At 40.1% G+C, this 25,599-nt stretch overlaps 1 protein-coding gene across 2 annotated transcripts in view; it reads left to right on the top strand.

Moving 5' to 3' along the window:
* Positions 1 to 25,599, top strand: part of DNAJC1 (DnaJ heat shock protein family (Hsp40) member C1) — a 112,512-nt gene that overhangs the window by 69,132 nt on the left and 17,781 nt on the right. For both annotated transcript variants that reach the window (XM_081971696.1, XM_081971697.1), the window contains one exon: positions 16,714 to 16,833. In XM_081971696.1, coding sequence (XP_081827822.1) covers positions 16,714 to 16,833 — 120 coding nt within the window. The remainder of the gene's footprint in view (positions 1 to 16,713; positions 16,834 to 25,599) is intronic.

The following is a 25,599-nucleotide window of genomic DNA, read 5'->3' on the forward strand; positions in this document are numbered from 1 at the left end:
TTAATTCCTTTTTACTTAGTTGTTTTACTTAGTTGATTAGTCTTTAATTGGTTAGCCAGCAGAGGTTAAGGTGCTGATCTAGAAACTAAGAGACTATGAGCTCTAGTACTGCCTTAGGCATGAAAGCAGACTGGGTGACTTTGAGCCAGTTGCTTTTTTAGCCCAACCAACTTCACAGGACTGTTGCTGTGGGGAAAATGGAAGGAGGAAGGAATATTAGTTGTGTTCACTGCCTCACTCAGTCAAAGACCTCAGAGTAATCTCAAATGATCTAAGCCCCAGAACTCAACGTAACAGCATTGCCAAAAAGGTATTAAGAGTTGTTAACCTAATTTTGAAAAGCTTCTTCTCCAGTGACATTATACTGCAAACTAGAGTATACAAAAGTTTTGCCACACCAATTCCCAAATAAAGCTCATCTGCCTGGAATCCACACTGTATATCGGACATTAATACAATCGAGCGAATCCAGAGGTATTTCACGAGAAGAGTACTCCACTCCTCTGCTCGCAGTAGAATACCTTATACCACCAGGCTTGAAATTTTGGACTTGGACAACCTGGAAGTACGCCGATTAAGGTCTGACCTAAGCGTAGTACTCAAAATTGTCTGCTGTAACGGCCTACTTGTCAATGTCTTCTTCAGCTTCAATGGCAAAAATACACGGGCAAACAATAAATATAAACTCAAGGTAAATCGCTCCAAACTCAATTGCAGAAAATATGACTTCAGCAACAGAATGGTTAATGTCTGGAATGCATTACCCGACTCTGTTCTTACATCCTCAAATTCCCATAACTTTAACCTTAAACTGTCCAGAGTGGACCTTACCCCATTCCTAAGAGGTCTACCTACTGTCCCTGTCCTATTGTCCCCATTTATTTATACCCGTTTCCTGTGTTCATGACCATGTTTATACTTATACCTGTTATCTCATACATGCTTGACAAACTAAATAAATAAATAATAAAATAATAAAAGGATAAATGTCTAAAAATAATAAAATCAGGATAAAGTCACACACCAGTGGTGGGTTGCTCTTGGTTCGGGTGTACCGGTTGTAGTGGCGGCGGGAGGCTCCGCTCACCCACCCAAATGCTTTGCATGAGTGAACTGGTAGTAAACAAAATTGAAACCCACCACGGTCACACACACTGTTCTGTTACTGTATAAGCATCGAATGTAAAATTAGTTCAACTTTTAATAGTACTACGCCCCTAGCTTCCCGCAAAAACTCCAGATTTATTTATTTTTCTTTAAAAGCATCCTCTTCCTCCTCATCAACAATATCAAACAATTACATCTTAAATGACAGATTAAACAACATCTGCCTTCCCATGTCCTTGGAAAGATTCAGTAGACACAAATACCAAATCCTGTCTAAACATTTGGCTGACTGTGACCAACCATAATAATAATCAACAACCTGTATGTCTCCTGACTGTGGGTGGTATTTATTTTGTTGATACCATTTAGAAGATATCTACATTAAATAAATACTGATCCCGAAATTTATTAATATGTTCTCTTGAGAAATTATCTGACTGAATGATGTAGTGGATTTTTAGAGAAATTCAATGAAATAAATAAAAAATACTGTGTAAGAGATTTTGTTTTTCTCACTACATTGATGCTGAATGTCATTTTGGAAGAGATATTCAGAGAGAATGCTTGGGGATTAGTTTACATTTGCAAATTCTGATATATAATTGATCTTTCCCACATTTCTTAGATTCTTTTGTTATTCACCAGCTTTTAAACTTTTAAACTTCTTGGATATTTCACTCTCAGCATAAGTGAAAAAAATGATTTTGGTATTGATATAAAGAGCAATTAAAAGAGGAAAAAGTTTTAAATTAGTTATTGAATATAAATTTTTGTTCAGATTAACTTCAGATTTACAGTTGCAAACATGGATTCAATGCATCATCTTTTTGTTTTTTACTCAGAAGGTATGCTAACAGCAGTGTGAGGACACTTGATTTATATCTATACTTGTTGATTAAATCAGCTAGAGAAGTTCTAATTCAGTCATTATTTTAAACATCTTTTATTAGTGCTGGGATTCTTTTGTATGATCCTTATCATAAATAATTTCAACATTTCAGAACAAAGTTCTAAATTAGTGGTGGACCAGCTTTGAGGATTAATCTGAATTTTTTTCAGTGTGTCTTATTTGGAAACTAAAGTAAGTTTGGTTTACCCTAGGTCAGTGATGGCGAACCTTTTTTGGCTCGCGTGCCACAAGTGGGGGGAGCGCAGGGGGGTCGAGTGCGGTTGTGCCGCACCCATAATGCAATGCGCGACCCCCAGTGCGCATGCGTGCACAACACGCGACCCCCCCATTTTTACATTTTTTTTTGCCCTCCCCATGCTCCAGGGGCTTTATAGGAGCCTGGGGAGGGCGAAAAGAGCCTCCCCCGACCCCCCGGAGGCCCTCCAGAGGCTTCAGGGACTGTCCGGAGGCTTCCCTGAAGCCTTCGGAGCGCTTAAAACCACCCTCCAATCAAACCGGAAGTGACTTCCAGGTTGCTCGGAGGGTCGTTTTAAGCCAGTGCTTCTCAATTATTTTCTGTCATGCCCCCCATAGGAAGAAGAAAACATTTCGCGCCCCCCGCAGAAAAGATTTAAAGGAGCACAGCTAGAACATATACATACATATATTTATATATAGAGTATCACAGAAGTGAGTACACCCCTTAACATTTTGTAAATATTTAAGTATACTTAAATATTTACAAAATGTTAAGGGGTGTACTCACTTCTGTGATAACACTGAAGAAATGACACTTGTATGTGCATGTATACACACACAAACACACACATATATATCCTGCACGCAGTGATTTCTAGAAACAACACCTGCTCGTCTCAGTGGGAAAGACCCACGCATCCCAGATGCAAAGACTGTCCAAGTGGTCCTTAACATGACCGCCGACTTAGGGAGGGAGGGAGTCGCAGAGGCGGGGCTCAAAGGGAAGGAGAGCGGGATAAAACACCAGAGCGCTCTAAGCTTTGGAAACTCTCGCCTTTCCTTACCACGGAGCCTTGGAAACTCTCCAGACAGAGACGCATCCGGTCGGAAGGAGAAAGAGAAGGGGCGGCTGATGGAAGAGAGACGCGGGCGGGCTCAGTGATCCTAATGGGCAATCCCTGCCGCCAGGGCGGAACAAAAGCAGCCAGAGGAGACGCACCGGAGCGTCCGCTCCGATCCTGACCCGGCTTCGAGCCCCCCTTTACGGAGCCTCGCGCCCCCCCAGGGGGGGTGCGCCCCACTATTTGAGAAGCACTGTTTTAAGCACTCCGAAGGCATCAGGGAAGCCTCGGACGGTCCCTGAAGCCTTCAGAACGCTTAAAACCACCCTCCGAGCAACCCGGAAGTCACTTCCGGTTTGCTCGGAGGGTGGTTTTAAGCGTTCCGAAGGCTTTAGGGATGGTCCCTGAAGCCTCCGGGGGGGGGAGGCTCTTTTCGCCCTCCCCAGGCTCCTATAAAGCCTCTGGAGCCTGGGGAAGGCGAAAAATAGCTTTTAAAAAGGTGAACTCAGCTGGCCAGCACGCGCATGTGTGCTGGCCAGCTGACAAGGCAGCGCCTCGCGTGCCCTGACAAGTGCCATAGGTTCGCCATCACGGCCCTAGGTCATCAATTCTACAAAATATATTTAAAAAAAGAAATACATTAAACTTGGTCCGGCTAGATCTCTCAAAAGCATTCAGGATCAATAAACATCTTTCTGGCACTGTTTCTTCCTACAGGTGGATTTTAGATTTCCTGGCCAGTATTTATTTATTTATTTATTTATTTATTTATTTATTTATTTATTTATTTATTTATTTATTTATTTATTTATTTATTTATTTATTTATTTATTTATTTATTTATTTATTATTTATTTACTGAGCGCTTATAGACCGCCCCCTCTCCCGAAAGGGACTCGGGGTGGTGTACAGTCCATATCAGAAATACAACATATAAATAATTATAAAATTAAGCAATTAAAATTATTAAATAGATAAATAGATACAAAGGAGGATAAAAGGTTTAAAGAACTGTACAGCTGAGTAAATAATTTAAAACCCCAACAAATATCCCATAAAATTAAATTTTAAAAAACAATTCCCTAAAATACCAGATTAAAAATATGTTTTCCAGGAGGTAGCAGTTATGATTATGCCAGGCCAGCCAATCGGAACAGGTGTGTCTTCAATTTTTGTCGGAAGGAGCGGAAGTCAGTGGTGGTTCTAATGTCGGGGGGGAGGTCATTCCAGAGGGTTGGGCCCATCACAGAGAAGGCCCTACTCCTTGGCGCCGCCCGCTGGCATTGCCTAGTGGACGGCACCAGGAGAAGCCCCTCCCTGTGAGAGCGGATTGGCCACAGGGATGTGTGTGGAGAGATGCGATCCCGTAAAATTTATATTTTTAACACTTTTTGAATAGTCTGAGCTTTGCTACTGAATATTTGGATAGCTGAAATTGGGCTACTGTTTTGCCAAGTGTCAGGGCAGTGATTTGTTGTCCAGGCAATTGGTTCTTTTAGATCCAGAGACAATGAACACTTCAGTAAATAAAAGGATTTTAAGCTTTACTGTTAGTCAAGCAAATGGACTGAAAAGCATAACCTAAAAAGCATATATACCAAGCAAGATAATATTCAAATCTCTTACAAACTACCAGGAACTCTTTAATAATGACAAGAGATATGCCTCATGGATGTTTAATTTCCACACAACCCAGCACCAGAATCCACATAGAATCTCTCAATAAACAAAAATCCCAAGGTTTCTATCAAAACCTGCCCTTCATAACTTAATGGCCTTGCTTCTGTAATCATGAGACGACAACACCTGATGGCACGTGATTCAAAACTCTTGAGACTTCCACAGATAAAAGCTGTGCAGCTATGTGAAGTTGCCACTCCTCCCCTTTATTGAATAAGCAAGGGTGAAAAACAGACAAGTTAGCTCAGAAAGACATCCAAACCTCTAGAAAGTTCTTAATATGAAGAAAAAACCAGGTCTATAGGTTCGGAGGTCTAGCCTTTTGTGCAGGGCTATCAAACTCGTGGCCCACAGACCAGATGTGTCACACATTGGTCACACCCATCCCTGGTTTAGCGAACGGGGGAAAGTCCCGATACATCATGTGACGTTGCTATTAAACCTCGAGTTTGATACCCCTGCTCTTGTGCAAATGAGCACCGATGATGTTACCTAGTTGGGTAATGAAATATCGGCAAAAAACCAACCAAACTTAACCAGCATCAAAGACCCCAATTGCTTTTCAAATGCCGCCGGCAAGCACATTAAACCAAACGGAGGCTTCAGGGGACATTCAAATCATTTCAAAGGGAAGGCAAAGATTGTTTACTAACTGCATCTCCCAATCATTTAATTTTTGTTAGTGGGCCCTTCAGAGCTCATTATTAACCTTTTCCCAAAAATATGACTAGACCCCAAACTACCATCTGTTCAGTGATTAATGAGGATAAAGTTGGCATATTTTTCAGTTGTAAATAAGGTTTCCATTTTGCCAGAATAGAGGCCTGTGCTGACCTGGACCTCCTTTTTCTTGTTAGGAATCATTTATCCACCCCTATATTGGGTGACTATTTTAACTGTGACTGGGTTGATTCCCTTGATCTGTTGCAGTGCACAGAAAACTGCCAGCAATTGCTTTTACCACATTTCTACACTTTAAATAGCTGTGACCAGAATCCTGTAGGTCACTTTTTTTGATTAGAGTCAATTTGTACACCCATCCTCTGTGACTTCCACTGCCAGTTTTAAAAAATTCTCTTATTCTGGAATTTATAAAGAAATTGCTTATTAAACTAAAATATAGCCTCACTTAAAGCATCTTCTTTTCAATTTTATATAACCTTCTCCTTTTGGGTCAACCAACGAAGAAGAATATTCTTTGCCTTGTCAACCATAGTGTGTGGTTAAACCTGTGTCATCCTTGACTATAGGTGTCTTCAATATTTTTGCTAATGTCTGATCTGTGGACCATTACAATTAACTGCCGACTCTTAGGTGAGCAAATGTGTTTATAGGTTAGTTGAATATTTTTGCAGTAGAGATAAATATTCAAAGATTAATATAATTACAGTTGTGTCTCCCTTGAGGATAATACTTGAACAGTTCATTTTCTGTTTAGATAAAGACAACATCATACAACCCAACTGCAAAAAAATAATAATAGTACTATATTATTCCCTCATAACTTTCCAGAATCAACATTTACAAAGGAAAGAAGAAAATTGATGCATATATTCAGTGCTTGAACTGCTTCCTCAGCCAAAAACTGTTTTAAAAATTTTCAGATAGACTAAATCAGCCCAAGGAGGCTCTATCAAACATTGCCCAAAATATATTTTCTTTTCACTTTTGTTCATCGTATGCCATGTTGAGGTTAAAATAAAATTTTAAAAATCTTCTTTTGTTGAGTATAAAAGCTAAAATTCATGAAGTCATCACCATTCTTTCTTTCTGAAACCCTTGCATTCGTTGCCTGCAGTGAGAACCTTCCTCTCTTTCCTTGAAAATACTTTTAGTTTTCCTCATCATGATTGGGATTCTCCCCCCTTTTTATTTTTCAGTACTTTTACTTTCCTGATTTTGTCTTGTTTCTGCTATAAGCAAGGACACCTGCAATTTAACTTTCCTTTCTTTAAAATTTGATCTCTCCTCCCTTTTTTTTCTCTTCCAGAAATTTGCATTAGAGCCAGTATTGGACTCTACTTGCAAGGGAGGGGAGAGAGATTACTAGTAAAAACTGGAATGCAAAGCATTCTTGGGAGCTGCATAACAGTTAGGTAAAGGTAAAGGTTCCCCTTGCACATACCTGCTAGTTGTTTCTGACTCTAGGGGGCGGTGCTCAGCTCCATTTCAAAGCCAAAGAGCCAGCGCTGTCCAAAGATGTCTCCGTAGTCATGTGACTGGCATGACTAAACGCTGAAGGCACATGGAACACTGTTATCTTCCCACCAAAGGTGGTTCCTATTTTTCTACTTGCATTTTTACATGCTTTCGAACTGCTAGGTTGGCAGAAGCTGGGACAAGCAATGGGAGCTCATTCTGTTACGCGGCATTAGGGATTCGAACCACCGAACTGCCAACCTTTCTGATCAATACAGCGTCTTAGCCACTGAGCCACCGTGTCCCTGCATAACAGTTAAGCAGTACCAATAAGCAAATTTTGCCTCAAAAGGAAGAATCATCTTTTCCTAACAGTAACAGCTTTAGGAAAATACATTTACAAAAATATATTTTGATGATAAGAGCCTTAAAATCCAACCCATTTCCTCCAGTCATTTTTACATGAGAGTAGAAAGCAAACCGCTCCCCATCTCGCAAAATTAACATCTTAACATAATTTCTTTAAGATTCCTGTTAGTTCCAGGGAACTAGCCCTGTGCCCCCAAACCCCAATGAAAGCTGTGGGTTCTGAAATCCTGTAGAATTTCCATGCATTTCCATTCCCATTAGTCAAATAAATGGCTAATTTAATATACAACCTGTAATCTCCTAGTCACCTTACTTTTAATGGTCTTTCCAAGTGAACTTTGGCCACCTTTCCCACAATTTTTGCAAAACTACATTGTTTTATTTGTCAGTTTCAGGAGAGGGAACATTGGCTATAAATAACAAGTCTTGCCCACATTTAGAAGTGTGCTTTCATAGTTTTTTTAGTAAATAAATACATGCCAGAAATGAAAGCAGCATTGTCTTCTTTTAACCACTTTAGGCTGGGGATTTTCTCTTAATTTCTTTTTAGTTTTTCAATCCGTATTGATTTTTAGTATTGTTGGCAACTTTTTTGAAAGTACCTTGCAAGTGTCTCATTTCTAAAGCTGAGAGAAAGTGATTAGCCCCGAATCACCCAATTGTATGTAGTGAAAAAGGCAAAACCAGAATTTGCAATTTCCCAGTTTCTAGCTTGGGAATCACTATACCAAAATGTCTGTCAAAAAAAATGGTATCCCTTCCCTTCCTTGATTTTAAAAAAAAAGGAAGGAGGGAAAAATGCATACATTTGACAACAAATTTGCAACACTCTTTGCAATGGCAAGGAGTTCCAAATGCAGAAATTGAATTGTGTTTTAAAGCTCATAAAGCAAGAGCATACCAAACTTCATCTCTTTTATTCCTTTGTTTAAAATGCCCCTAAATGTATTCCTAAAGACAACAAAAATACAATAATACACCAATTTTATAGTTTTTATAGTTTTACACACTATAAAATTTCCAGGTACTGTGTCATCTCCACCAGGAAATTGGAGGCACCTCCCCAGTCCTTTAAACTGGATTCATCATCATCAGAATCTCATATATGATCATCCCAGGTTTCTATATTCCACTCCCAGAATGAGATGAGAGCTTTGACTTTGCAAGGTTGGGTATGCACCTTTTCTTTGTCTGTTTATGATGCTTTAATTTTGCAAACCAAACAGCCATAGTTACAGTTAGTTCCTCTGTTGATTCCCTCCCAATCTTGGGCCTGTTCCAGTCCCAGTCTCAAGAGACAGATTGCTAATCGTTATAAGCGATAATTTCTTCATTTTGCTGATGTACCTTCCTCTGACTAGCTTGTAATTGTTCGCAGATGTTCTGGAGCACAACAAAAAAGACGCATCCTAGTTCACCCACTGTTTTTTGTTACTCCCAGTAACTATATACAGTTAAGTATTGCATTCAAACTCTCCAAATTGTGTCAACTTATGCTGTCATGACACTGGTGAGATCACATGGTTTAATATTTGAGCCTCTGACTCCAGACACTTGTGCTGGGTCGACCAGAAATATATTCACCATGCTGATTTTCTTCTCCGGAAGGGCATTGTCACTGGATCCAACCTTTGTGGCTAATTATGTTTTGCCAAGTGTCAGGGCAGTGATTAGGTGCCCAGACAACTAATTTTTTCGGATCCAGAGGCAATGAACAAAAACTCCAGTAAATAAAGAATTTTAAGCTTTCTTATTAGCTCAAGCAGATAGATTGAAAAGTATAACACAAAAAGTATTCGTACCAAGCAAAATAGCACCCAAATCTTTTATAAGCTGCTGGGAACTCCTTAATAACAATAGCATTCCCAACTCTTCCATCCACACATACATACCTTTTTCAAAGATTTTGACTAGTTTAATCTAGACATGATGGGGATTTCTCTGGTCAGCTGAAAAATCAATCAGACTGAACCTGCATGAGATCAAGTTGAGCTTGGGATTTGTAGCTTGGCTGTCCTCTTGGATTCAGCCCTGATATCCAGAACTCACCTTAGTCCAGCGGTTCTCAAATAGTGGGGCGCGCCCCCCTGGGGGGGCACGAGGCTCCGTAAAGGGGGGCGCGAAGGCTCCCTTTCCATCTGGGTGCAACGGCGGCGAAGGCGTGGGCGAGGCATAATATATGCCGCCTGGAAGTGGCAGCACTTCGGACTGGATTTTCATTGGAGCCGCGGGCTGGAGCTGTGCAAGAAGCCTGCTTGGGCGGGGGTGGGAGGGAGGGAAGCATGGGACCGCTTGTCTTCGCCACCGCGTAGCTCGCCTCCCCGCTAGCAGCTCCACCGCCAGCATTCCGTCTGGAAGCTCCACCGCAACAGCCGCTGTTGGGGAAGGGACAAAGGGGCGGCGGTCGCCCGATCTTGCCACCGCCACCCCTTCGCCCCTGGTAACGGCGACTGTTGTGCTGCTGCTTCCAGCTGGGATGCTGGAGGAGCTGCTGGCAGGGAGGGAGAGAAGAAGGGCAGAAGGGAGGTGGAAGGAAGGAAAGAAAAGCAGACACGCCGGAGGGAAAGAGGAAAGAAGGCAAGCAGGCAGGAAGGAGGCAGAAGGAAGGAGGGAAGAATGGAACTGGAAGGGAGGCAGGGAAGGAGGGAGGGAGAAAGGAAGGATAGGAGGATAGGGAAAGAGGAAAGAAGGCAGGCAGGCAGAAGTGAGGGAGGTGCAAGGAAGGAAGGAAGCATAGATAAGCAGGAGGGAAAGAAGGCAGGCAGGCAGGAGGAAAGAGGAAGGGGGGAACTGGAAGGGAGGCAGGGAAGGAGGGAGGGAGAAAGGAAGGATAGGAGGATAGGGAAAGAGGAAAGAAGGCAGGCAGGCAGAAGGGAGGGAGGTGCAAGGAAGGAAGGAAGCATAGATAAGCAGGAGGGAAAGAAGGCTGGCAGGCAGGGGGAAAGAGGAAGGAGGGAACTGGAAGGGAGGCAGGAAGGAAGGGAAGGAGGAAGGGAGGGTGGAAGGAAGGATAGACAAGTAAGAGGGAAAGAGGAAAGAAAGCATGTGACTACGGTGGGAGACGAAGAAAGACCAGTGTGCTATGTTATGCAGAGGTGTACTTATAACAATTTTATAGACAAATGATACTATTTACAGTCGCGCGGGGGGGGGGGGGGCGAAATGTTTTCTTCTTCCTAGGGGGGGCATGACAGAAAATAATTGAGAAGCACTGCCTTAGTCCTATGTTTAATGAAGAAATGGGTATACATTTAATATTTTTCAAAAGAAACTAAACCTTGGGGCTATTTTAGACTTGTGGGCAGTTAGTGGCTGATGACACCAAGATAATTTAGAATATTTTTAATCTTTACTTTGATCTTGTGACAGTATAAGTAATTGCTCATTTTAATTTGATCTTTATGCTATTATTAACTGAATGCCATACTCAGTAATTAAAAAACCTTTTATTTTTAAGGTGATATTGTAAAAGGATCACAATTTCCATTAGTTCTTAAAAACCTAGGAGATTAAAATGTAAGTCAGGATTATGAATTGCAAAGACTTTATTCTTTCACATGTATTATGATTGTTTTATAGTTCAGGGTTAGTTAATCGTTTAGGTCATCTTGGATCTGGGAGAGATGGTTGAGACAGACCAGGTGCAGGGTCACCAGACAATTGACAGAAACATCTTTAAAGAATTTGTGAATGTTGCAAAGTACTTCTCCCAAATACTATGTACTATATTTCTCTGAATGTCCTGTTTTAAAGGACACCATTGACATGCGACAGTTCTTTCGGAACAATTAATAATGCTAACTTTGCTATGGAATGGGTAGCATTAACATACCTATCTCAGACAGCAGCCCTATGCTACTTCTACTTCAGGCTTTAGTATCTTTAGAAAAAATAATGGAAGCCATCTTCTTTTCTCTGATTTTCGATCCCCCCCCCCCTTTCCCTCTCTTCTTCTTCAGGTAGATAGATTATGGATTCATGAGTGAGGCCAAAGTATCATGAGAAATTCAGCTGGAATTGCACAAAGAAAACTGCAGCTGTCCATTCTCTGCTGTCAAGTATGGGAATCCATGACTTGCTCAGAGCTCAGTTTTATTATATTGGTGTTTGCTTAATAATTGCCATTACAGCGCTGAAGGACACAGATAAATGCACTAGTGAGTGTTTTTGGCAACTTTAATATATGTGTATTTCAATTCCCAGAGTTCTATCAGTCAACATGTCGGTTGGGAAATTCTGGGAACTTGAAATTCATAAAGCTTAAAAGTTGGCAAGTTTGAAAACACGATGATAGACTATTGGGAAGTTCTTAAAGAATTATCATTAATCAAAAATCAAAGCTTGCTTTTCCTAATAAGTAAACAAATAATTCATAGCAGGAATTTTATAACAATCTTAGGCTTTTACTTTAAACAATCCATACCATTCTAATTGTAGAGACTGCTAATTTCAAGTATGCTGAATGATACGAAACTAAAATAAATAATTTTAAATCAAGAGCAATAGAATTTTCTGAATGAAAATGAATGACAGACCATTAAAAATTCAGGTGGACTTGTTGACTGGGTCAGCAAAATCCAGGTGCACGTTCATGTAAATAAACACTGTGTTAATTACTTTTAATTATTACAAATTAGAACCACCTGAGGAGAAAATATTATATATAATAACATTTGCTTAAAACAACAATAAACGGAATAAGCTAATAGAAGTTGATCTGCATTATTGAAATGTAATACGGTAACCTCCTTCTGTTCTTTCACAAAATCATACGAATATTTATGAAGTGCACAAATCCCTTTTAATTTTTGTGTTAAAATAAGGCCTCTTGTTTCTGGCTTTTCTTTTTGACTGCACAGCATTCAATGTGGGGACTTAATCCCAAAGCACAGCTTTTCTGATGTAAAATCTGGATGCTTGTGTAGATACAACAGCTGTCCCCTCCCTATGTGGCATTTTCTATTACTTTACCATAGAAATGAATTCTGGCCAGGTTTTGGGTAATATTGGACAAACGTAGTTTGAAGTGATAAAGGCTTATGCATATGCATTCATTTAACTCTCATAGTATTGGCTTCGGAGCAGGAAAATAAATTCACACTGCGGCCACCCTCCTAGATGATTGTAGCAGTTGAATTGTAGGAGGTTCTGCTGCATCTAAAAGCCCAATTAACTGTTGCCTAAGAGCTGTAAATTCAGCAAACCTTTTAAAAAAAAGAAGAACAAAGCTGTGGCTCTTCACCAACAAACAAGGATTGTGGAGGACTGAGTTTTAACATAAAATTGTTTGCGTTTTTGCATTTTAGATATCTAAACTTCTCTGAGAAGGGAGAAATTCTGGTAGAGAAGCTTCTGGACTCTTGCTTAAGGATGGATGCTATAGATTAATATTTGAAATGTTTCCCATAGTATCAGTTATGGACATTTCTAAGAACAATCTGACTTCTGGAGAGAAAAGCTCAATTATGCTTTTACTAGCATTCTAATTATAATGAGTCCTTTTCTGCTGTTGGCATCTAAATTTTATCTTGGCATTTAAAGGGTGGTTTCTCAGATCTGTGTGAAGTTCTCCAGGTTATATGTGTACTGTTCATGTAAAGCATCAGATATCCTGCAAAGTTGGCTGTAGTCTAACTTCTTTGACTTAACTCTAGATATAACCATTATGGAAATGTTGAAAATGTGGAAGATGCTATTTCCTAGAAACATAGAATGCTCTCTATCATTCTTAAAGTGTCTTATTAGATTCAGAATGAAAATGATTTGGAACATTGCAGTTATATTAATAGAAGATAAATTCCAAATTGGAAGAAAGCATAGTAAGTTAATGTTCTCAGTTTATGTTGATATTCATAAATTAATTTTACTCTTTCAAAGGTTTTAAAGGAAAATTGCAAATTTTATCTATTTCATGGACAGTTCTCTCCAGACTGCCTATTATTCTGACTGAAAAAAATTAAATAGGAATCTAGTACACATGGAAATACATAATTGGAAAATAAAGATCTTTTATAAAATCAAATAAAGGGATGCGGTGGCTCAGTAGCTAAAATGCTCAGCTTGTCAATCAGAAAGATTTAGTTCAGTGGTTCGGATCCCTAGTGCCGCATAACGGAGTGAGCTCCCGTTACTTGTCCCAGCTCTTGCCAACCTAGCACTTTGAAAGCATGTAAAACTGCAAGTAGAAAAATAGGGACTACTTTGGTGGGAAGGTAACAGCGCTCCATGCGCCTTCGGTGTTTAATCACACCAGCCACATCACCACGGAGACGTCTTCAGACAACGCTGGCTCTTCGGCTTTGAAACGGAGATGAGCACCGCCCCCTAGAGTCAGGAACAACTAGCACATATGTGCGAGTGGAACTTTTACCTCCCCCAAAAAGCAGAGATACAATGTAGAACTACAAAAAAGAAGCCAGGTTGCCTTCTGGCTACACTAATCATTTTCTTTCTGCACAAGACCCTCATAGCAATGGCTTTGTGAATATAAAACCAGTAACTAGATGATTTAACTGGCCTGTGGCTCAGAGGTGTAAACATTTTAGCCACAATAAATCTTTTTCGCTATCATTTATTTTATTGTATTATTATAAAACATAATACATAGTATTACTTGGCTACAATGATGTTTATACAATATTGACTAGAAATTATTAGCATTCTAAAGTTTGGATAAGTTAAACCTTTGGAGATAAAAAATAAATTTATATCAGTAATTAACTATGATTTCTAAAAGATCAACATTGATAAACATAAAATTATTTAAATATCTCACTCAGAGCTAAATAAACAACTGCACAATGCATCAGAGTATTTGATAATGAAGTTTCTGCCTTAACGCTTTACACTTCATGCCCAATACATTTATAAGACCTCTAGTGTAGTTAACCATTAAGATAACACTTTTAGACTGAAAAAGAGGCAGATCTTAATAATAGACAACCTTTTGTGATTGATAAATATATGCACTGAGAATCTAAAAGTGAGGATTTTAAAATAAATTATGAGCATTTACATGTATGAAGGGGTATGGATGTATGCATGTCTAAATATATTTGGTGCATATTGTATATGCATCAAAGCATGTACAGGTAGTCCTTGATTTGCAAGTTCATTTAGTGATTGTTTGAAATTACAGTGGTATTGAAAAAATGATTTATGACTGTTTTTCAGATTTACAACTATTGCAGCATCTTCATTGTCACGTGATCAAAATTTGGATGCTTGGCAACCTGTTCATATTTATGATGGTTTCAGTGTCCCAGAGTCATGTGATCGCCTTTTGTGGCCTTCTGACAAACAAAGTCAATGGGGAAGGCAGAGTCACTTATCAACTGTGTTACTTGCCTAGCAACCATAAACATTCACTTAGCAACTATGGCAAGAAAGGTAGTAAAATAGGGCAAAATTTACTGAACAAATGTCTCGCTAAGCAACATTAGGCTAAATTGTAGTAAGTCAAAGACCACCTATGTGCAAATGCTTAATTTAATCTGTTTATACAATAAAGACAATTTGGGGAATCATTCTTCTTTCCTGTTGTACTCTACCCAATTTCAAATGGTTCAAAACTTTTTGGATTTTCAAAGAACTTGAATATCTGTTGACCATACTATACAATGCCATTCTAGGTGTTGAGAGCAAATCAGTTGCTGATACCCCAGGGTGGACATCATAGGCTGTCTCAATTTCATGCAGAAGAATCTCCCACTGATTATTTATAACATCATCTAAATATTTTAACTTTAAATATTATTGAATTGATTTGAGGCAACAGGATCTTCAGAACCGCATTCGATGTATAATATGCAGTATGCTGCAAAGGATTTCTGGTTGTGTGCATTTGATACTCTGCTATTTGGATGGTAAATTTTACCTCACATAACTCTTAAGTAATGCTTTGGGGAAACAGGTGAGTAGAACCTTCTCACGGAAGGCAATGATGACTGTCTAATGGAAATTAGCTCCTCCTTTTTATAGGCCAAACCAATACCACTTTGTGCGTGTATGGGTGTTGTTCTGCTGAAAATGGGACATTCTGTGTTAGGTTATGGCAGTGCATGTTCTCATCTGTTTTGTGTTCTATTTTGATCACGATAATGGTACAATAATCCAGGTAGATTTGATTTTGGCATTGGGTGGACAAAGACACGCATGGACACAAGAGAAGGATGACTGAAAAAAAAATCCTTCCAATTATTGGCTATTATTTACTGTCTTTTAAGCAGCAGGCTGTATATTTATGCCAATTTCTCTGCTTCAGGGAGCATTCCTGATCGCCCTGAACAAAGTGAATAAGAGTAGTTTGCTTTGCAAATGAATGCAAATGGGAGTGCCTTTGGGGAGCCCCTTTAAACAAGGGGCAAGGCCCTCTGACGATGAGTGAAGCTGCCATTTGGACATGGTGAAAAGAGCACGCTGGAGCCATTGATTGGGGGAGACAGTAAAAAGTCAGAGAGGGCCCCGTTTCTGCTTGCAGTGCAGTAGGCGGATGTCAGTGCAGTTCGAGCACAGTGGGAGAATGACAGGCAGGATTAGTGTCAGGCAGAAGCTTTGCTGTAGCTGTGGAGATGGTCCCAGGGGTCATTCACCTCTGACTGTTGTTTAGCACTGATGGCTCTGTAATGCAAACTGCTTGATGCCTGCCTGTTCATTATCAGAAATAGTGATTAGGGGGAGGTATTTGTCATAAAAGGCTCCTTTTAGAAATAAAAGAGAAACGGGAAGCTGTTGCTCACTGCCTGCATTAGTGTAGAGGAAGCCTGATCCAGATGGTGTTTTGATAGGAAAGGACAGTGGAAATTGCTCTTTGGGTGCATGTGAAGGCTTTTTCATGCAGCTCCTTTTGCTTGGAGAAATGATTCAAAAAGTAAGAAATTGTTCACAATGGGTGTGTCATGCAAGTGCCTGGAAGTTGATGGGTGCGTTTTCTACCCTCCCTAATGAGTGCACCATGCTTAGGAGCTATGCAGGCTTGGCTGTTTTTTTAACACATTATTCATAATCTCTTAACATCCCTTTTTCTCCAGAGCAATTTATAACTTAGCAAATACATCTATTTTGTTAAATAAGGGCCTGGTTCATCATTTCTAAATATGCACCACCAAGGAATATATTCTCTATGCTTTTTTTTATAGTGCCTGTAAGTTAAAACATGTGTCCATGAAAAATATTGTTATCATGGGGCCTTGTTAATTTTATTTTTCTCCCTGTATGTGAACATGGATGGATTGACACACATAGAAACATAGAATTATTTTGTTAAGTAGATAGGCTTGGTCTTCAAGATACGTGTATAACATCTATTACATAAATCAGATAGGTTGGATCTTCTACAAGTGGGCACCATTAAAAAGCTGTAAAAACATTCTTATTGCTTAACAGATTTTATTGGACTGCTTTGCTTAAGATTCATGTTTGGTGTTTTCAATTACTATAAAAGCCCTTCGAGTTTCTTGGTGTACTAAATGTTTTACAAATATTTTACAGGCCCCTGAATGGATGGAAGAGGACCTTAGCCAACTGACAAGAAGTATGGTTAAGTTCCCAGGGGGGACGCCTGGTCGATGGGAAAAGATTGCTCACGAATTGGGTCGATCAGTGGCAGATGTGAGTTCACTCAAATTTGCATTGTATGAACAAACCAGCAGAAGACAAGCAGGATAGAGGACAGATCTTGGCAGAGTTGGGCATTGTCTTTGGTTGGAGGGTACTTACCTTTTTAAGACCTGGAAATGAACCATTAGGTAACTGGGCAAGAAACAGATGTCAGCTGGCCTCCCCACTCCACAATTAACAGCTGCAACTGATCAGCTATATGGAGATCCTAGTGCTTAGAGACTTAAGCTACTGTAACCTGATAACCAAAAAAACAATGCTGGTTTTAGTCTTTGTGATAAACTCTCATTGCTGGAGGAGAACATTTGTTGGACTTTAATAAAGATTATATTTCTGCGTAGACCTTAAATGAAAAAGCAGCAGAGAGGGGGAAAAAAGAAACCTCATTAGCTAATAGTATTTAGACAGGTGGCAGACATTAATTAGAACTTGAGGTGCTTGCCACGGATCGAGGTCTATATATTTGGTGATGTAAAAATGACTAATTGTCAGTTTATGAAGATAAAAGAGTGCTAATTTTAACACAGACTTTTTAAAAAGTTTGTGTTCCTAAGAAAAGAAATAGGATTCTATTCAGATGCTTTGAATCCAAACTGATAAGGGAAGTGAATGAGGGTGCTTGTCAGTGGCTGTTTGGCACTTGCTGGCATATGGCATCTCTGATTATCAATCAACAATTGAAATACTGCACTAGGAAAATGCAAGGAAAGAAGCTCTGTTTACTTCAGTGTAACTTGGTTCCACCTGAGCAGTTTCTGTTTCTCATCTCCAAGTGCTAGGCAGAACCACAGAAGTATGACTGACAAGCGTGAGAAATCAGGAAATATAGGAAATTCAAATGAATATAAAGATTTATTGCAAGCTTAAGCTCGCTACAAGAATCTGAGCTACTAACAGTCAAAGCAAATTGGTGGTAGATAAGAGTCAGTGGAATTCAAGGTGGGCTGGACTTAGATCTTTTGTGGGTACAGGGGGACTCGAGACTGATGATGCATTTGAACCCTTCCTCAGGCTCAGCCTGGTCGTCTCCTACAGGCAGACTGTTTTCAAACACATCTTTCCTGACAAGCTTGTTTTCTATTTTCTATTTTCATTTTGTTTTTATTATTTATTTCTATTATGTTGTTTATTTTATATGGAATCTAGACTGACATCTGCAAAAATGCAAAAAAAGATTTTTGTAGAAGAGAAGCACTCATAACTAAATCAGATCTCTGCTTTGTGCCTGTGGCAGAGTTAGCTAAATACCACAATCCCCAGCCACATGCTCTCCCTTCCCCAGCATGCATTTACTTAATCTTACCTGTGCCTTTTAGCCCAAACTAATGTGGCATTCTGTACAATGTGTCTCTCAAGCACTCTTTTTTCCAATAGTTTTGCAGCTGCTGTCCCTGGTGGCTCAGCCAACAGTCCTGTAGCCCATTTTTCATCAGATATCAAGGAGTTCCAACATCTAGTACGGACCTTGTTAACCAGGGTGACATCCGAGCTGGTATGGCTTTCTGAAATTTATGCCTCACCATATTTTTTATGGGAGAGACAATCTATATGTGACTCCTTTGATGAGATTTTTCTGGCATTGAATGCCTTTTGGAAGTCAATCCATGCCACATTCTCATCTTCCTCGGGATACGCAAGACCCACAACCACATCAAAGTAATGCCTCACTGGGGAATTATTATTATTTTTTTTATTAAGATTTAATCTTCAGTTTGATTCACAGTTTGAGACTGGTAAAAACTTAACACTTTAAGTGCTAGCCAAGGCTCTAAAAGCAATGTCTGAGTATATTGGCAGATTTAGATATTTGATAGTATTATTGTCGCAGGATGGAAGCTGTTCTCAGTAAAGCTGCCCTTTGCAATTGACTGATGGCAAATTTGTCAATGCCAATGGTGTTCAAATGGTGCTCCAGATGGTTTGAATTGCACCCAAGGTACCTATTACAATTGGTACTACTATTGTTTGTTTTTTCATTCTATTTCTATTTGTAGGTCTTTGTATTTTGTTATCTTCTCAGTTTTTTCTCTTCTGTTCTGCTGCCTCCAGCTATTGCTATATCCACTATTCAGACTCTTTTGCCTTTCTTATCGACAATTGTTATGTCTGAGGTGTTATGTTGCATGCACTTGTCTGTTTGAATTCTGAAGTACCAGAGCAATTTAACTTCTTCATTTTCTATGACCTTCTCTATTTTATGGTCCTACTAGTTCTTGCTTGCAGGCAAATGATATCTCTTGCAGATCTTCCAATCCACCATTGTTGCTACTTTGTCATGCTGCCACTTGTAGTCAGTCTGTGCGCTTTCCTGGCATACTATCTTCAGTGGATCAAGTTCATTATCCTTCAAGAGTTGCCCAGATGTTGATTGCCTCCATTGGTATTTCCTTCATTGAGTTTGGAGCTTAAGATCATCTTCACTCTCTTGATGTATTCACCTCTACTCTTTTTCTTGACTTCAGTATACTTGATGTTGTCAGCTTGAAGGATACTTGTGGTAATCATTTTTATCCAGACTCTTAATCTTATTTTCATGGGGCATCTTTCAGTTTTCACTATTTTTCCTTGTTTGATAATGAGTGTGGCACATTTGTCCAATACAAATTCCATTACAATATCTGGACTATATATAAACAGTATTGAACAGCAGTTCTATTTCAGATGGTTTTTCCCTACAGCTTCAGATGGTTCATGTAAAGGAGGTTGGATAGTCTGTTAGGTGTTTTTGATGTTTGATAGCCTTGGCCTGCGTTATTCAGTATTGTTGACAGAGGAAAAAGGGCAATGACAAATAGTAGTGGTGACAGTGCATCTCCTTGAAATATTCCACTCTTGATATTAACCTCTCCCAGTCTCTAACCAATGACCTGCAACTGTGTCTTCCATTGTGCCATCAATCTTTGTACAAAGCTTCTGATGTTTCTACTGGCTGCTGTTATTTCTGGGCACTTGATTATTCAGTCATGTGGCAGAGAGTTGAATGCCTTTTTGAAGTCAATCCATGCTACATTCACATTAGTCTTCCTTCTCCTGTAGTTTTCCAAAATCATTTTGTGAATTAAGAGTTGATCTTTTGCTCCTCTGCTATTTCTGCTCAGATGGAAAGAGATTGTTTTCAACTGGTTGCTGTTGGACTGTATCAGCTACCACATCAGTTAACAATTTGACAGTTATTGGGAAGCAGGAAATTGGCCTGTAGTTACCTGGTGATGTCCCTTTTACTGGATCTTTCATTATCAGGTATTCTGCCAGATGGTAACCACTTTTCATTTTCATTTTCTTGTAGTATGTTGTTAAACTGCTTGGCAACAAGTAGGTATAAACCAGTTAGATGTTTCAGCCAAAAACTATGCAGTTCATCTTCACCAGGTGCTGGACCAATTCTTGAACTTACTCTTACTCTTTTCTCTATCATTTCTGCTATTATTACTAGTTCTTTCATTTCAGCTTTTTTTTTCTTATCCACCTCTTTTAACCAAGCTGCATCCTTGTTGTATTTCTTTGGGTTATCCCATATCTGTGCCCAGAACTACACTATTTCTTCCTTGTCAGCTGCTAATTGATTCATTTCCACCAATCCATCTCCATTGATGGATTGGTAGAAACATTTCTGATTGGATTGAAATTGGAGGTTCTGCCTATAATTTACAATTCGAGCTTCGTATCTGCTTATCTTCTTTGGCTACAGCCATTATTTCCTGCTTTGTTATTTCCAGGGCTTCCTTGAGCTTTCTTGTTTCTATGTGGTATTTCTTGATTAGTTATTCTTTGGCCTTCTTCTTGTACTTTCATCTATTGTAGCTTGCTTGCACCTGATCTCAGCTTGCTGATTTTATTTTCCAGTCTAATCTTCCATTTTTGTGGTGCAGGTTTTTTTCTTCTTCTTTGTTGATTTTATATCCCAGGTATTTAGTTATAACTGCAGCTGTGCTGTACATTAGTTGTTGTTTTTTTGCAGTGAGTTGGTGCTTATACTTGATATTGTGGTGTTTTCATCTTTTAATGCTTGTGTAGATGTTTCTTTGGAACAAGCTTTAAAGCAGGCAACCTTATTCTGATGTGGGTTTTTTTCTGTTCTAGGTGCTCAGTTATTCTTTGTTTCAGATTTTTTGCTTCTTTAGTTAGACTGTTAGAGGAATTTCATTTGGTTTCCAAATGAAAAAGTTGTATATCTCATGTTAGCTTTGTATATTGACTGTGCATAGGCTTCATTTTCCAGTTAGGAACTCGATGGTCAATTATTTCCTTTCGATACTCTGCTTTCAATCTTGTTGTTTTTAAGAGGTTTCCCTTGTTCACCTCCTTCAGCAGAGGCTCTTTTGCTTTCTTTATATAGTCATTTAAGCCGTGTTTTCCCTCTTTCACAGTTTGTTTCACCTGTAAGAGTCCTCTGCAACCCTGAGATCTTGGCAAGTATAATCGATCAGTATCATTTTTTGAGTGCAGCGTGTGATGCATTGTCGCTAGTTTTCTTGTCCTTCGATCCAAATTATCAACTTCTAGCTGAGTCCAATCAATTATTCCAGCTGAGTATCATATTACAGGCACTGCCCAGATGTTAATTGCTTTTATGATATTTCCTCCATTCAGCTGTGATGTCAATATTTTTTTGACTTGTTTTATGTACCGTATTTTTTACACTATAAGACACTGCAGACCATAAGATGCACCTAGCTTTTGGGGAGGAAAAAAAGAACCGCTTCTGCCTCCCAGCATCCATTGGTATTTATCTGGCTAGCAGCAAACAGCCTGTCCTTGCAGCAAACAGCCAACAGCCTGGTCAGCTTCAGCTTGTTATCACAGCCCAATTTAGCACGAACAGCTGATTGGCGGTTGGATCAGCCACCTGGAATACTGTCAATCAGCTATTCCAGGCTGTGGAGAACGACGCCGCCTATCCCTGCCTCCGCACATCTCGTTTTCAGTCTCCACGCACCCCATTTTCAGCCTCCGTATATCCCATTTTAGGCCTCCGCACATCCGTTTTTTTGCCTCCTCATGCCTGGTTTTCGGCCTTCGTGCCTCCCATTTTTGGCCCATTCCATGCAGCGGGCAATTTCTGGCAGCAAACGGTGGCAATCTTTGCTGCCTGAAATGGGCCGAAAACAGGAATGCGCAGAGGCCAAAAATGGGGCACCCGGAGGCTGAAAACAGGGCACATGGAGGCCGAAAATTTGGCACGCACAGGCCAAAAGCAGCCAAATGGTGAGGGCCAGCAGTTGGGCAGTGCTTCAACAACATTTGCTCTATAACAGTGATGGCGAACCTTTTTTGGCTCACGTGCCACAAGTGGGGGGCGCGCAGAGGGGTCGAGTGCGAGCGTGCCGCACCCATAATGCAACGCGTGACCCCCCCAGTGCGCATGCGTGCACAACGTGCGACACCCCCCTTTTTACATTTTTTTTGCCCTCCCCAGGCTCCAGGGGCTTTATAGGAGCCTGGGGAGGGCAAAAAGAGCCTCCCCCGACCCCCCGGAGGCCCTCCGGAGGCTTCAGGGACTGTCTGGAGGCTTCCCTGAAGCCTTCGGAGCGCTTAAAACCACTCTCCGAGCAAACCGGAAGTGACTTCCGGGTTGCTCGGAGGGTCGTTTTAAGCGCTTCGAAGGCATCAGGGAAGCCTCGGACGGTCCCTGAAGCCTTCGGAACGCTTAAAACGACCCTCCGAGCAACCCGGAAGTCACTTCGTGGAGAGGGAAGCGGCTAACAAGTCTAACAACCCGGAAGTCACTTTGTGGAGAGGGAGCGGCTAACAAGTCTAATAAATAAATAAACTTCCGGTTTGCTCGGAGGGTGGTTTTAAGCGTTCCGAAGCCTTCAGGGACGGTCCCTGAAGCCTCCGGGGGGGGCGGGGAGGCTCTTTTCGCCCTCCCCAGGCTCCTATAAAGCCTCTGGAGCCTGGGGAAGGCGAAAAATAGCTTTTAAAAAGGTGAACTCAGCTGGCCAGCGCGCGCATGCACACTGGCCAGCTGACAGGGCAGCGCCTTGCGTGCCCTGACAAATGGCTCCGCGTGCCACTTGTGGCACACGTGCCATAGGTTCGCCATCACGGCTCTATAAGATACACTGACATTTCCATCCACTTTTGGGCGGGGGAAAGTGTAGAGACCAAAAAATAGGGTATTTTGTTGAAGTTGCTTCCTTCACTTGTTTGTTTAACAGATCAGAAGCTTCTACAACTCCTAAGTACTTGCACCCTTCTTCTGATGTTATTGCTTTTATTAACTTTTCATTATTAAGTTTAAATCCATCACCATTTTAACAATTTTTCCTGCTTTAACAGCAATTGTTGCATATTTGTCAATGCCAGGTTTGTTAAACTCTGTGCTTTTCAGCAGTGAGCCCAATTCATCTTTTATTTTTCCAAACAGTTTTAAATCTTCCATGTAGAGCCAATAGGAAATTTTCAACCCTTTTCAGCCAATTCATAGCCAGTTTGTCTTGCTCAAAATGCTTGTTAGTGGCACCATCAAAAGTACAAATAACAGAGATGACAATGAGACACATTGGTAGATTCCTCATTTGATTTCAACCAAGTTCTTCTCCACACACCATCAACTTAGTTTGCCATAGCTTCAGGGAGGTCTTCAGGAATTTCTGGATATTGCTGCTAATTCCAAAAATGTCTAAGCATTTCTCAATCCAGCTGTATGGAACAGAATCAAATGCTTTCTTATAATCAATCCAGGCCATGAACAAATCTGCTCGTCTTTTCTTTGAATTCTTCAAAACCAGTTTATCAATCATCAGTTGGTCTTTGGTTCCTCTTGTATTTTAGCAACACCCCTTCTATTCTGTTCTACAAGCAGCAAATCCTTATTTTCCAAATATTTATAAATTTGGTTTGCAATAATGCCTGTACGTAATTTGTATGTTGTTGGCAGGCAAGTTATTGGCCTGTAATTTTTAGGTTTATTTCTCTTTTCTACGTCCTTCTGAATCAAAAAATGTCTTCTGGTTGTTAAGCCACTTTTCATAACCTGAATAATCTGGTTTGCTAACCTTCATTCAAATTTGTTACTGATTTCAACCAGAATCCTGCAGCTCATCCAAACTAGGGCCACTCCAGTTTTTGATCTTTGCTTGTTTTTGCGCCATTTCTGTCATTATGTGAACATTATCCATTCTTGTCACTTTTGCAGTGCTCTCATTATTATTCAAGATTTAATCTACAATTTGATTCACAGTCTAGAACTGGTAAAAACTTGACAGTTCAAGTCCTAACCAAGAACCTAAGAGCTGTTGAACTAATGTCTGAGTATATAGGCAGTTCTGCATAATGTGGTTTTTTGCAAAGTCAGAAAATTGAGGTCTGATAAGTTCAAAATTTCCTGCATCTAGGCAACTCTTTGGGTATTGCTCCAAGGGTTCCTATTCCTATTGGTACAACCATTGATTTTTTTTCCTTCACAATTGTTCAATTTCAGTTTACAGCTTGCGATATTTCATTATTTTTTCTAGTTGTTTTTCTTCAGTTTGTGCATTACTTCTTGTTGTTGTTGCTGCTGCTGCTGCTGCTGCTCCTGCTGCTGTTATTGAGTGAGATGTTCAGACTGGTTTGGCATTTTTGTCTGCCTTTCGAGTCCTTACTAAGGACCTAGAATAGGCAGATAGGGATGTGAGATGATATTATCGTTGCAGGATGGAAGCTGTTCCCAGTAAAGCAGGTCAGGAAAGCTTTGTGAGTTAACAGCTGCCTTTTGCAATTGACTGATAGCGAATTTGTCAATGCCTATGGTATTCAGTTGGTGCTCCAGTTGTTTCAAATTGCACCCAAGATACCTATTAAAATTGGTATTACTTTTGCTTGCTTTTTCATTCTATTTCTATTTGTAGATCTATGTATTTTGTTATCTTCTCCAGTTCTTTCTCTTCTCTTCTGCTGTCTCCAGGTATTGCCACATCCACTATCCAGATTTTTTGGCTTTCTTATTGATAATTGTTAAATCTGGAGTATTATGTAGCAGGTGCCTGTGTGTTTGAATTCTAAACTCACAGAACAATTTAACTTTTTAATTTCCTATGATCTCTATATTATGGTCTCACCAATTCTTCCTTGCAGGCAAATGATATTTCTTGCAGATCTTCTAATACACCATTGTTGCTACTTTGTCATTCCGTTGCTTGTAATCAATGTTCCCTCTAATTTTTTTTCAATGTGAGCAGAAAAGTATAGTGTTTGAGCAGCACATTTTTATGCCTGAGCACCTGAATTTTTTTCACAGATGTCACCTAAGACAACAACGAAATCAGTATTATTTGAAACTCAAAGTTACGTTTCTTCAAGGTACCGCTTAATTCAAAGTGTTATATAATATCAGTATCAATTAACAATGCTCCTACTTAGCAACCAAAATGTTGGCTCAGAAACTCTGGCATTTGAAGCACACAAGTCTTAAAGCTGTCAAGTTACAAGACCCTTGCACCCCTAACCCTTTAGGAAAAAAACCCCAGGGGTGTTCAAACTTGACAGCTTTTAAGACTTGTGGACTTCAATTCCCAGAATTCCTCCTCCAGTCCTGTTGGCTCAGGAACTCTGGCATTTGAAGCATGGAAGTCTTAAAGCTGTCAAGTTACAAGACCCTTCCACCCCTAACCCTTTAGAAAAAAAACGCAGAGGTCTTCAAACCTGACAGCTTTAAGACTTGTGGACTTCAACTCCCAGAATTCCTCCACCAGTCATGTTGCAGCGACGTCATCTGTGTGGATCTGCTCCATCTTCGGCTTTTTTCACTGGGGGCAGGGCTGCTGCTGAAGATGC

This window comes from Natrix helvetica, assembly GCF_964273705.1.
Source record: "Natrix helvetica genome assembly, chromosome: Z".
NCBI classification, from domain to species: domain Eukaryota; kingdom Metazoa; phylum Chordata; class Lepidosauria; order Squamata; family Natricidae; genus Natrix; species Natrix helvetica.